Source organism: Delphinus delphis, chromosome 15 (genome assembly GCF_949987515.2).
Source record: "Delphinus delphis chromosome 15, mDelDel1.2, whole genome shotgun sequence".
NCBI classification, from domain to species: domain Eukaryota; kingdom Metazoa; phylum Chordata; class Mammalia; order Artiodactyla; family Delphinidae; genus Delphinus; species Delphinus delphis.
Window position 1 is genome coordinate 81,019,717 of NC_082697.1, and position 13,422 is coordinate 81,033,138.

A 13,422-nucleotide genomic window follows, 5' to 3' on the forward strand; every position below is an offset into this window, starting at 1 on the left:
TCAGTGTCTCCCCAGCATGGCGCTGTCCCCAAGTTTAAGTTGAACTCTCTGAATTCCTCCTGCTTTGGAGACTCAGGCTGACCCTGTGACATCCTTAGATCTGAGTTGAGCTCTGAATAGTTCCTCTAGCCCCTGAGATATCACCGCTGGCCCTGGAGTGTCCGTGGGACAGTCTGGCGCTGAGCTGATGGCCCATCGACAGGGGTTGGGAGTGGAGGTGCAGAAGGCGTGGCACAGGCAGTGGTGGTGAGCGAGGTGGTGGACGTGCCCGGGGTGGGAGCACCGGGTCACCTGTCCCCTCTCCTGCAGGCCTCCCCTGTGTACAGCGTCAGCTTTCCCCGCAGGAAATTGGAGTAGATTCGGAAAAGTTTGCACAGAGTATCAACAGTGAACGTTCGGAGCGGGGCTGCAGAGGAGGCTGCGTTTGGAAGGGGGACGGCTCCCTTCTGCCAAGGAGAGAACAGGAGGTTACCAGTGGGGACCCCGGCAGGAGAGGGAACTTGGGACAGAATTGCAGCAGGGATTCCTTGGCGGGGCCATTCTCCCATTTCACAGAAAGGGCAAACACAAGTGCGAGGGAAGGTCCTACACGTACCTGGGCTCCCAGTGCCCGAAGCAGGGAGGTGAGGCTGCGCAGGCCGCTAACAGCTTTGTCCACGTGCAGCTGCAGGGCCTCGGATGGCTGGGACAAGTTGGCCAACAGGGCCTGGCCCTGCAGGATGGCTTCTGAGAGCAGGGCCAGGCCCTGCCAGACTTCCACAGCCTGCTGCTGGACCTAAAGGGAGTGGAGACTTGGAGTTAGCTGGCCCAAGCCAGCCCCGCCCTCCTCCCTCTCGGCAGCCCCAAGCAAACAGTTTTGTTGAATGAATGAATGAATGAACAAATGAATAAATGAATGAACATATTCCATTCAGCCCTCATCTTTGCTGCTCTGTTTCTTCTCTGTATCATTCTCCTTCCTGCCCTAGGAGGTTCCCAAAATGAGACTCCCCAAGAGGAAGGAAAAAGTGAACTCACCTCCATCCTCTTCCAGGCATAGAAGTTAACCTTGGTGTCCGGGACAGTGATGTTCTCACTGAAGCTGCAGCCCTCAGCACAGCCCAGCTGAAATGCACAAGCCTGGAGTCAGGGGCCCCAGGGGCTCCTGCTGGCTTCGCCCCTTACCTAGCTTCCAGGTGTGCACTGGGGACTACCACTCTTATTACTTTTACTGGGGGCTCTGGCTCCCCGCTTCCACCCCTGAACCAAGTGCCGGGGGGGGTCCAGGTTCCTGGATCTTGGGGGAGACCCTGGACCCCTGAGGGTGAGTTCTGTGGAAGGTCCTGGGGAGGGGGCCTCACCGTGGCATTTTCGGCCTCCCTGGCCTCCAGGATGTACCTCTCCAGGACTCGGTTGTCACAGATGAGGTGTGGGGGGGCGCCCAGGACTGGGAGGCCCAGAGGAAGCAGCAGCAAGGACAGCAGAAGCAGCAGAAGACATTCTAGGAGAGAGAGCTGGGCTGAGTGTGAGGCCGGGACTTGCAGGAGAAGGGGTGGTTTGGACCTGCACGTTCACCCATCCCGCTGCTCTGGCCCCGCGAGTCCTCCCGACCCGAACCTTGCGAGCGCTCAGGCTCTGCCTCCTTTGCCTTCATTCAATCCCGCGGCCGCGTGCACACCCCACCCCCCAGCTACCGGCATCCACTTCTCCCGGCCAAACTTCAATCCCGGTGTGACAGAGGCTTCCCCTCTCGCAGATCCGAGTTGTTGCTCCCAGACCCAGGTATCAGCTCCCTCGGCACCCACGTAGCCGCCCCTCTTCTCCCTGGACCCCCAGTCCTCCATCGCGTCTCCAGCTCAGATTCCGACTTTCCCGGGGACTCCCCCAGCCCGGCCGGCAGGTGAAGGCTGCCCCACCCCCCTTGCCCTTCCGGGGTCCTTGGCAAGTCGCAGGTCCTTGAACCCGGCCACCCCGGGGCCAACAGCCCCAGTGGTAAATTCCTCCTCAAACAGGGGCCGGGCGGGCGGGCGCTCCCGCGGCCGGGAGTACTCACCGCGCACCCCCATCTCCGCGCCTCGCCCGGCCCCTCAGCGACCTGGGGCTCGGCGGGTGCCCGCGCCGGGGGCCCGCATCCCGGGAAGCTCGGCGGGGCAGAGCCACCCCGCCGCCCGAAGGAGGGGGCCGCCGTCCGGGGCGCCGAGCCGGGGTCGGGGCAGAGCGCGCAGGGCCCGGGGCCAGGGTCCGGAGGACGGCGCGGCGAGGCGGCCGGCCGGGGTTGGCCCGGGGACTGTTGGCCCGAGGAACTGCGGCGGCGGCCGGGGGTCGGGGCTGTTATCAGCTGTGTGCGTGCGTGTGGGGGGTTGGGGGGGGGCTGTGTGCGTGAGGGGTCGCGGGAGGGGGGGGCCGGAGGGGTCAGAGCCGGGGGCAGGACGCCTGGGTCGGGGGCTCGCCGGGGCGGGAGCCGAGCTGCCGCCCCGTCGTCGGACCCCAGGGTCCCGGGAGGGGCGGCTGGGTGCGCGCAGCGGGACGGGCAGAAGGCTGCGCTGCGAGAGCAGTGCCATTCTGGGAAAGGCTGGGGACCCCGACGTCCCCCCAGGGAAGGGGGCGTCCCGGTCTTGGGCGGGGACTCAGAGCTGGGGCTGTCTGGGTTCTTGCGAGGAAGCTAGGGCTGGAAGCCCGGAAGGTGCCTGCGGGGCAAGTCAGTGGCCTCCTTCTCACGATCCTAGTTCTTGTTCTAGAAACCAGTGTTCTTGTTGAGAAATTTAACGGGGCCGCACAAAGCAAGAAATCTGAGGGGGTCTTCTCCCCCACTCCTCACTTTTGAGGACCCTGAAAACCCAGAAATTGAACTTTTAGGTTAGCCTGCATGGTAAAATTCTTAGGAACTCTGAAATAGAGTGAACCCCCAGAGTGATGGCCCTTGGGATTTGCAGCTAAGCCTTTGTGGCTTCTAGGAAGCCCTGAGGCAGCGGGGGAGCTCCCGGGGGGGCGGGGGGGGCAGGAGTCCAAGGCTAGCTGGCTTATCAAACCTTGGAAAGTGGCCTGAGTCCCTGAGCCTCAGTGCTCTCACCTGTCAAATGGGCCTCATGAAAGCACCAGTCCAGCTCATGCAGCTTTCATAATAGACAGGGAAGTCCTACAAATACCGGCGGTTATTTATACGTTCATTCACTCCCTCCCCAGTCCCATGATATTAGAGATACTTTATTCATGCGTTCAGTGCCTTCTTTGTGCAAGACAATTGACTAAGAACTTTTCAGGACAAAAAGGTGTTTTGAGCCCTAAGTCCTGCCTCCTGGAGTTTGTAGTTTACAATAGAGATAAGGTGGGGACACGGAACTGTGCACGAGGACTGGAGTGTGCAGATCCGAGCTGTGAGAGTTTGGAAGAGGGGGAGCTCACCTCTAGCTGGGAAATCAAGGAAGATTTGATGCAGGAGGTGACAACAAGCTCAGCCTTGAAGGGTGGGTAAGATTTCAATGGGAAAAGATGTGAGGTGGGTGCAGAGGCCGGTCCAGCCAAGTGCTTGGTGGGTCAGGTGTGTTGGGGCGAAAGGTGGGGTGGGGGAGGGAGAGGTGGAGATCAGACTAGGGTGGCGGTTAGGGAGAGGTCAGGTTGTGAAGGGCCTTGAATGCCCCTCTGAAGAATTTGGAGTTTGTTTGGAAAGATGGGAAGTATTCATTCATTCATTCATTCAAGAAATATACATATAAGAGTACCTACTCTTGGCCAGAGACCTGGGGATAGAGCAGTGAATGAAACAGACAAGAATGCCTGCCCCGGTGGAGCTGACATTCTAGTGGAGAGATGGATGATAAACACAGAGAATGAATAAAAGATAGAGGAGCTCCAATGGCTAAAAGAACTAAAAAGGCCCAGGAGTGTTGGAGGAGGTGGCAATTTTCGATGAAGCAGGCAGGGATGCCTGCTGAGAGGTGACAGAGGTGAGGGAGGGAGATAAGGGGTGGGGGGAGGAGCCTGATCAAAGAGGGGTTCAGAAAGATGAATGCGAGGGGTGGGGAGGCAGAGGCTTGTGGGAACTAACGAGGGCCCGAGTCGCTCCCCTGCCCTCCGCTCACTGCGAGCCTGCTCTCGGGGTCCTCCCCGAACCTGGTGTGCGGCTGCTGTGGCTCTGCACACCTCACTACGTCCTCTGGTCCCCGTTTCCTCCTCAGCACCCAGGCAGCCTCCCAGCCCCACTTGGCCCTCAGAGCCCAGCTCTGGGACAAGATCCCAGCTGTGGGACAAGCACACGCACACTCACGTCCACACACGTCCGCACACGCGTTCTGTCCCGACCCACAACACACCGCCCAGCCTCTGCTCTCTGGGTCCCCTGACTCCTGCGTCACTGCCCTGACCTGACCATGGAGAGGGGCCGGGGACAGATCGGGGGTGGGGGGGAGTAGACACAGCCGGAGGAGAGGAGGAGCCGTTCGGGCTGTGGGACCTGCTTCTGCCCTCACACCGGTTTGTCAGAGGTCCCCAGGCCCCTGCCTTCGAGAAAGGGAGATGGGCCCTGAGCACCCAGCCCCTAGCTGCTGGGGCCTGCTGGACAGGGCTGATGCTGGCTCATCTGCTGGGGCTTTGGGAGAGAGAACTGCGATGCAGCCTGGAAGAGAGGGCAGAGTAGAGGATCTCAGCTCACCCTGCACCCAATCCCTAAGCTGTAGTAATCCTACCAAGAGGGCAGAGGCTGGTTTAGGAGCCAACTTCAACCCAGGTGCTTGTGGATACTGCCCAGTAGGGTCCATGCATCCAGCCTTGACAGCAGGGGCCCCTGAGGAGCAGGAAGCTACCCAGGGCTCTCCCTCCGATGCCCACCACCCCCCTGCCAGTGCCCCTCCATCTGCCTGTTTGTATTTCTCTGGCACGGGGCTGGACCAGTGCCAGGACCACCGCGGAGGGTCTCCGCACCATCCCCTCCAGTTATCCCCAGCCCTGCCACTAGAGCAACTTTCCCACTGAATAGCTCGTTCGTGGCATTCCCCAGAGCAGGAGGCTGCAGCGGCTCCCGGTTGCCTCTGAACTAAGACCCTCTGTGCTCTGCCATCCACCTACCTTTCCAGCCTGTTCTCCCACTTTGCTCACTCCCACTCGCCTGCATCACGTGAGCTCAGTTAGATGGTTTGCTGCTTCCTGCCCTTCGCTCACTATGTGCCTTCCACCTGGATCACCCTCCCCCTCCCACTATGGCTCTCAAAAGCCCAAACCCAAGCATTACCTCCTCTATGAAGCCTTCCCTGATACCCCGGCAGGAAGCTGTCTCCCTGCTCTGGGCTGCCATCCTTTATGTCCACGTCTTAGGCCTCTCCTGGCCGGGCCACCATATACAGCTGTCACGGCTGAGCACTGCACAACTCCAGGGGGCGCCATTCATATCGACCCTGATGAGAATGGTACTCTCTGGAGTCATGCAGCACAGGTGCTCTGATAACCGGAGGAGAGAGCAAAGGACAGTGTAGGCAGGTCTTGTTCACCTGGGTGGCACTGGGCACCCAGCATGTTGCCTGTTTATGGGCTTCCCTCAAGTGTGGTTTGCATTGTGTGGTCCCTCCACTCCAGACACCCCAGCCAGAGAATGGGAGACCTAGAGGGAGGAAGTGAGCTCCTCATCCTCTGAATGCTTGCTGGAGCCATGCCTGGACAACCTAGCTCTGGGTTCGTGGGGGCCTCAGAGGCCTCCATCTACTTCCTGAGCAGGCAGCCCCCCGAGGCGGGGTCTGAACCAGAGGATGGCGGGGGTGGAGGCAGGCTCTGTTCCATGGAGTCTTCCTGGCAGCCAATTCAGACTGAAAATCCAAGAAGCAAATTTACAGCCCCCTGAGCTGTCGCAGACCCCCAGGCAGCACGAAGTCCCAGCTGCCTGGAGTCGTGTAGGGGACGAGGGGGGCCTCTGGACTTCTCCTCCCTCCTCCTTTCCAAGCAGTGGCTTCTCAGCTGGGCTCGGGAGTTCAGCCAGCAGCCCAAAAGACCTTCTGTGCTGGGAAGTGAGGTGGCCGGGACCTTGGAGGGTGCGGTGGGGGAGGGCTTCCTGGCGCTTGGGGAACTGGGAAGGGAGTGAGGACTTGGAGAAGGGATTCCTGCCAGACAGCAAAAGGAAGTCCTGTGCGAAGGTCACTTTGGAGAAACTGAGGGAAGTTCTGCTTACTTGGCCACAGAGTAGCCAGCAGAACCAGACATCCGGGTTTCTGTTCTCAGCGAGCAGCTCTGTGGCTTCAGCAGGCTAATGGGGCTCGTCTGGCAAACAGGGGAGCCCAGATTGGAGGCCTGAGCTGTGCCACTAGCGCCTGACGTGGACAAGTGACGTTACGTCTGAGCCTGGGGATGGTAAAAAACTCTAGTAATCGCTTGCCAGGGCCGTCGTGGGATTATGTAATGCCCGGCACGGGGTAATCAATAAATGCTAGCCATTAGCACGGCGCCCTCCGCTTTGCTGTGGCTGCTACCTGGCTTTGGAGGCCTGGAGACCAAATCTGCAGCATGTTCGTCAGCCCTCCTCCGGCGTCCTCCACTGTTCCCTCTGGGGAGCTGGGCGTGGGTTCACGACACCTTATCTCCGGTGTTGCACCTTTACCAAACAACACACTGGTAAAGGTCAGGGGGATAGTGGGGTGCGGATGGAGGTACCGCCGGGTGTACACATCCACTGCTCTTTGCAGAAACTTGCCACTGAACAAAACTGAGTGAAATGGCATCACTGTGGGAGCTGGGGGGTGGCGGGGGTGAAGACACAGATATCAAGACAAGTCTCACACTTAGTTTATTCAAAGCCTGGGGCCAAACAGGGGTTTCTTGTCCCATTAACATGGGTCTCCTCCCAAGGGAGGCCCGGAGAAGTCCCAAGGACGTTGGACTGCATGAGGCCTGAAGCATTACCAGGCCAGCTTCCTTGGTTACTTGTCTCTTGCCTCTCCTCCAGTGCTTGAGTCCTTGAAGGAGGGCGCCCACAGCACCAAGACCTCCACCTTGGGATCCAGAAACACTTCCCCAGATTAGGTTTCTATGAAGTGTCAACCCCATCTTAGGATCTCTTGCTCACAAGTATGGCTGGATATTCCCAAGCTCCTTCCCATGGCACCCATCCTTTATCAGAAGACAGAGCTGCTAAGTTGGTCAGAGTAGCTTTCCTGTCCATGCAAAAATAAAACTAGAAAATCCTAACTTAAAACACTACTGGCAATATCAACGAGAGTAATGTCTTTCTCCCATGTAAGATCTTTGCAGGGGTGCAGTCGTGAACACAAAAGTTTCATTTTGTTAACATGGGGCTTAAGGATTTTGCATGAACTCTATTTTTTAAAATTTTATTTATTTAATTTTTGGCTGCGTTGGGTCTTCGTTGCTGCGCGCGGGCTTTTCTCTGGTTGCGGCGAGTGGGGGCTACTCTTCGTTGCTGCGCGCGGGCTTCTCGTTGCGGTGGCTTCTCTTGTTGAGGAGTGTGGGCTCCAAGCACGCGGGCTTCAGTAGCTGTGGCACGCGGGGTCAGTAGTTGTGGCTTGCGGGCTCTAGAGCGCAGGCTCAGTAGTTGTGGCACACGGGCTTAGCTGCTCCGCGGCATGTGGGATCTTCCCGGACCAGGTCTCAAACCCAAGTCCCCTGCATTGGCAGGTGGGTTCTTAACCACTGCGCCACCAGGGAAGCCCTGCGTGAACTCTTTAGGCTCTTCCTACTTGGAGGAACATAGGCCAAGATCTACTCAAGGTAGTTTATAGAAGCCTTAGACATACTCTTAAACCTCCAAGTTTAGCAAATATTTTCCCAAATTGTTCATGGTTCACTGATAACCAATGAGTTACGAGAACCTATTGCTTGACAGAGGCATCCTCCGATCTGTATATAGGCAAGACCTTCTGTTCGTGTCTTATTTCATCAACCAGCAAGTAATTTTAGTACTTTCAGGAAAGTATATTTTTCTTGCAGCAAACAAGATTCATAGACTCTGAGCTGGAAGGGACCTAGGACATCCCATGAAGGTGAACTTCCACCCTCTGCTTGCACACTTCCAGTGAAAGATATTTGGTGTTTCTAAGGGAGCAGAGACTTGTTATAGGGTAGCCAATAACAAGCTGTCCTCCTGTGCATGCATACATCCAGCCATTCATCTGTCAGATATTTATTAGTTACTGGATGGCACAATGGAATCGCTGCTTCTCCTTGAAGTCGTCTCAGCAGTTTGATAAGGAACTCCCCTGATCACCCCACCTAGGGAACAGACCAAAGGAACAGGCTTTGTAAAAAAAAAAAATAACGTTTTCCTGTTACAAAAACAATACAGGATCATTGACCAACTAAAAAATATGGCTAAACCAAATCACATCAATTAAAAAGCACCCATAATGTCATTAGGAAGATGGAGTCATAAGTGGTCATTTTCACAGACTTCTCTCTTGGTGGGATAACATTTGCCTCACCCCCAAATCTGTGTAGCGGGATATCTCTTCCCTAAGGAACTACATTTGACACATGCCTCTAGTCCAACTTCCCTATAGGCTCCAGGGTTTGTTCCCCGAACTCCTGACCAAGCACTGGGAACTCACCTAGAAGGATCATCCGCCCATCCAAACCAGTTCACGTGCTCTGAGGGCCTCCCTTCTTCCCTGCCACGTGTGCCACAAAGTAAAAGCCGACAGGACTAATAACCCAGGCTTGTAAACCAAACACACACAAATCACCTTCCTTCCCCTCTCCCCATCCCCATGAAGAGGCTCAAACCATTCCTTAGCAAAATGGCTCAAGCTAACAATAGTAGCCCTTACTATTTTTTGAGCCCTTACTAATGCTAGGCCAACTCCAAGCACCACGTAAATGATTTGTCTTTTTAAATCTGTCCTTTTTCCTATTAGTTTTTAGAGAACCAGGAGTTTATACCTCTCCAGGCAGACCTGGCGCCTAACACAGATTCCATACAACCAGTGGACGCTCAATAATACTACGGATGACGAGAAAAGGTCTACACTCACCTCCAAGACGAGCATTTCCAATCTGGCCTCTGGGGATCTGTTTTTGAAGTAGGAGGTCATTTCGCACTCTCTGTGGGCTCCATAGTGGTTGAGCAAAAGGGAGGGAAACTGCACCTGGACACGCCTTCTACCCCCATCACCTCCCAAGCTGTGATGGAAGACACTTCGGAGAACCAAAGAGGGAGGGAAGCAGAGGCCGGCACTGGCCTCCCTGCAGAAGGAATGCAGAGCTCCCTGCCCGGTCCACCACGCATGGACGCCAACAGATGCGGGAGTTTTCCCCACGCCCCCTACCTGCCCTCACACCCCTTCTTCCTTCGGTGGCAATGACTAGGGGCTGTTTCCGCAGACCTGCCACTGAGGGAAGCCCCACTGGCAAGCAGTGAGAGAACTCGGAGTAGAAACAACAAACAAATAAGCTGGGAGACGTAGCTGCCAAAACAAACCAAATGCAAAAGGGCTGCTGCCACCACCTCTGCTGGGCCCAGGCCAGGAGCAGAGAGCGGAGCACATACGTGCAGGGACACACATAGTTCCCTCCAGCTCCCTGCCGGCTCCCCACTCCGTTACTGGGGGCTCCTGGACAAGGGAGTCTTGCAGTCAAGGCTGATAGGGAGGGACTTCGCTGGCGGCGCAGTGGTTAAGAATCCGGCTGCCAATGCAGGGGACACGGGTTCGAGCCCTGGTACGGGAAGATCCCACATGCCGCAGAGCCCGTGCACCACAACTACTGAGCCTGTGCTCTAAAGCCAGCAACCCACAACGACTGAGCCCACGAGCCACAACTACTGAAGCCCGCGCACCCAGAGCCCATGCTCCGCAACAAGAGAAGCCACAGCAATGAGAAGCCCGCACACTGCAACGAAGAGTAGCCCCCACTCGCCGCAACTAGAGAAAGCCCGCGCAGCTACTTTCTAGCTGCCCGAGTGACCCTCCAGTCCCAGAACACATCCTGCTTGTTCATGAATCCCCTCTGTGCACACTGATCCCTCTGTCTGATATGCCCTCTCCCCTCTCTTCTGCCCGGCAAGCTACTTTTCATCCTTCAGAACCCAGGTCAAAAGGTGGAACCACCTGAGACCTCACCAGGAAGTTAGCCAGTTCCTTCTCCACACTTCTGTATCGTGGCTATTCTTCTTACGTAACACATCTTACTCATTTCACAAAAAATTGGTATATCTACCTTCCCAACTAAGTGGTGAGCTCCTTGAAGGCAGGGGCCATTTCATACCCATCTTTGTATCCCCAGGGCCCAGCCCAGGCCTCGGCTTACAGCAGGCACTCAGCATGTATTTAGTTGTTAGAATGAAGCTAGTCCTTCTGTAAGGAGTTCACTTTCCTGAGTGGCTGGCAGTCACTTCCGCAGCATGAATCCCTCGTCAACAGGAATACTCAAGCCAGAGGGAGAGGTTTTGTTAAACGAGGAGGCTAATTTTCAGAACCCCAAACCAAACTGCCTTCCAAATTCTGTTACTAACGTTTAGATCAAAGGCTTTCAAACTCCTGTGACCTCGCCCAACAGTAAAACTGATGACATAACCAGCACGTATGTGTCTATATACACATCTATAACTGAAAGTGTCAACAAAATATTATCATTGAAGTTGTACTTTTTTTTTACTTGCTTTTTAAAAGGCTTTGACCCAGTAAATTGATTTCAAGACCCACATATGGGTCACCACCCACTTTGATAAAAACTGCTTTAGGTGACTTGTTTGATAAACATGAAAAATCAGATCCTCCTACAAATATCCCAACAAAAAAGTACTTATGACCTGTGTGCCCAGGAATTCAAAGGGAAGGCAATCCTTTCCTGCTTAGAACAGCCCAGCCACGAGGGTCTGAAGGGCTCTGGACCATAGCTGTTTAGAACAATTTGGGCCCCACAGGACCAGGAATCAAATGAAGCAGTGTCTCAGTCCCTACCCCAGGCTGACACAAAGGAGGCCCCCATCTTTGTTTGCCCTCTTCACCCTTAAACCCTCACCCTTCCTGGGCCTGGGAACCGCCGGCAGAGAACCTGATGCTTTCCTAGCATACAACTACACCCCAGCTGCACTCCAGCAGGTGAGAGTATATACTTTATCTGCCCTGCCTTCTTCTGTGAGGATGAAATATTTTAAAGCAAACATTGGAATTGTCAGGCTTCTGCACTGTACTAAAGTTTGTTTTAGGTTGCAGTGTCCGTAGTACAATTTATGCTTTCTGTGACGGCAGGAAACACTGGGGTGCCCCTACTGTACCTAAATCCTTGTAAAGTTCTTTCCTACTCTCCTTTCCAGAATTTACACAGGGGAGAGGCAGTGCAGCGTGGTGGCAGGGCACCAACACAACTCGATACTTTTTATTGTATACGACAATGGTTACAGACCACAAAGGTTCAGGAGGCCCCACTGCTTGGGTCAACAAAAGACAGTATTTGCCCTCTCAATTCAGAGTCCTCTGGGCTGCGAGGGGACAGGCTTTTTCCTACATGGCTCTGGAAGAAGGTCCAGGACAGTACTCAGTACAAGAAGAGCCACATCTGAGCCTAGCTGTACGGGGGTGGGTGGATAAGGTGGGGCAGCCTCATCTCAATCACTTGGGTGTGACCCTGAAGACACGGATGTGGATGGCCGAGTTGTTGCGGATCCGGGTCAGCGGCTCTCGCGTATCAATCTCTGGTTCCAGTTCATCGACAAGCTCCACGGTGGAGGTATTGGCAGCCACCTGCAAGGACCCGAAGCTGCCAGCCTGCAGCTGTAGGGCAATGTTGATGGCGCGGTTGATGGCCAGGCCCAAGCCGTGGATGTAGATCTCACTGCATGCGTTCTGACCCCGAGCCCCTCCATCCAGCAGTTTCTGGCAGCGGGCCAGCTGGGCCTTGAAGTCAGTCTTCATGTTGACATAAATGTCATTGGGCCTCCGGGGCAGGCGGTGGGGGAGCCGCTTCCGCAGGGTGTACTCCACCGGGTCCAGCTCAGCCTCGACGGCTCCGCGGGGTTCTCGGTTTTCGGCCATGCTGTGTGCCCTGGCACGAGGAAGAGACGAGATCAGCCAGGGGTGACGAGCGACCAACGCTTCCTTTCCCACCCCGTTTCCTGCCCAAAGGGTGAAGCCGGGAGAAGGCGCACTCGACGCCTCTATTCCCTTCCACTCACCTCAAGCTCCCGCATCTCCCCCACCCCCAGTTCCTACTCATTCATCACATCGCCCCCAACCTCCAGGCCCCTCCACCGCCCCCTTTCCCCAGCTCTTCCGCGCCTACTCTCTCCGGTCCACAGTGCTCTCCACGCGCCGCGGCCCGCTCCCCTGCCAGGGCACTCAAGCGTTGCGCCGACCGGCCGGAATATAGGGCGCTTCTCGCGACCCCCAGGCCCCAAGAAGGAAAGGTGAACACCGCCGGAACGCTCGAGCGCGAGAACCCAGCCGGCTCCTGGCTCCTGGCTCCTGAAAAAGGTGCCGAGTGCGCACGCGCGCTCGGCCCCTGCAGCCAAGCCCGCGGAATCCACGAATCGCCTTCCTGGCCTCCGTTCTCCCGCCCCTTCCCTGAGAGCTCGCAAAACCGCGCGATGTCTTTGAGTAACGCGAGGCTTCCGGGGGTGATGGGATCTACCACGTGTACGCCTCCCAGGCGGGGCGCAGAGGCAGGAGGCGTGTACCAAGTCGGAGCTGGGGAGGGTCTGGGAAGGGGAGGTCAGCTTTCCTGGGCCAATCCGAGTCCCCGGTTCGCGGAGGTGTCCCGAAGGGGAGAGGGGAGGAGAGGAGGCTATTGTAGGGGCGTGGAGGATTTGGGGGTAAGGGTCTTCCAAAGATAGCAGGGAGGGCAGCGAGTTCCATAGAACGTGATCGCGAAGGGGTCTGAAGTCAAGTCTGCCCTCTCACGTCCATCGCAGTTCCTCGGGTCAGAGGAGGTGTGGCAGAGTTGGCAGAACTGACCTCCCGCCCAAGGTTCCTGTTGCCCAAAGACTGAGGGCGGGTAACGAGTGGCGAGGCCCGGCCCTTGGCGGAGGACAGCTCTCCGGGACTCCTCTGCAGTTCACGGGGACCCGTCCTCCTTCCCTGCCTCTGGCAGGGCTGACCTCCCAGGCCAGCCCCTGGGGACGCGAGCTATGAACCGCAGGTCCAGCCTTCACAGCTCCCCTGGGCCCCCCTGACCCACTCGCACCCCTCCACCACCCCCACCCGCCGCCAGCTCTTCGGTCACTGCCCAACACTTGGGAGTACGGACGTGCGCCCCCTGGCGGAAAAGTGCAGGGCAACACCTGGGGGTTGGTGGCTCCCCAAGACCAGTGGGAAGGGGTTTTCTGCCCAGATTGGTTTAGCTTCTGTAGAGTTCCATTTGAAAATGAGTTAGACCTGCAGTGAGGACCTCAGTTCCCTCATCACTCAAATGGGGATGAGAATTCCTGTCTTGCTACTGAGTTGCGAAACTCAATATAACCTTACAAACTGTAAGCCTACACGTCAGCTTTTTTTTTAATTAAAAAAAATTTATTTA

The 13,422-nt window shown here is 56.4% G+C and overlaps 2 protein-coding genes across 3 annotated transcripts; both read right to left on the minus strand.

Moving 5' to 3' along the window:
• Window positions 1-287: 287 nt before the first annotated feature.
• On the minus strand, window positions 288-2,045 carry EPO (erythropoietin). The gene is made up of 5 exons (XM_060033168.1): window positions 2,033-2,045; window positions 1,341-1,480; window positions 1,018-1,104; window positions 596-775; window positions 288-446 (listed from the first exon to the last, which is right to left on the minus strand). Exons 1-5 carry the CDS (start codon window positions 2,043-2,045, stop codon window positions 288-290), a joined length of 579 nt encoding a protein of 192 aa, XP_059889151.1.
• A 9,177-nt stretch (window positions 2,046-11,222) lies between these two features.
• On the minus strand, window positions 11,223-12,388 carry POP7 (POP7 homolog, ribonuclease P/MRP subunit). Of its 2 annotated transcripts, none has more exons than XM_060032328.1 (2): window positions 12,186-12,388; window positions 11,223-11,952 (listed from the first exon to the last, which is right to left on the minus strand). In XM_060032328.1, the coding sequence occupies exon 2, from the start codon at window positions 11,940-11,942 to the stop codon at window positions 11,520-11,522; it is 423 nt and encodes a 140-aa protein (XP_059888311.1). In that variant the 5' UTR covers window positions 11,943-11,952; window positions 12,186-12,388; the 3' UTR covers window positions 11,223-11,519. The 2 variants fall into 2 exon arrangements, with proteins under 2 accessions (XP_059888311.1, XP_059888310.1); XM_060032327.1 differs by having other exon boundaries at window positions 11,224-11,952; window positions 12,190-12,387.
• Between the last annotated feature and the right edge of the window lie 1,034 nt (window positions 12,389-13,422).

Bases quoted from the DNA above. Each gene is read 5' to 3' on its own strand.
- EPO (XM_060033168.1), bottom strand. The intron at 776-1,017 runs GTGAGTTCACTT...CACTCCCTTTAG, and splicing joins ATGCCTGGAAGAGGATGGAG to GTCCAGCAGCAGGCTGTGGA. The intron at 447-595 runs GTACGTGTAGGA...TCTCCTTGGCAG, and splicing joins TTCGGGCACTGGGAGCCCAG to AAGGGAGCCGTCCCCCTTCC.
- POP7 (XM_060032328.1), bottom strand. From the start codon at position 11,942: ATGGCCGAAAACCGAGAACCCCGCGGAGCCGTCGAGGCTGAGCTGGAC.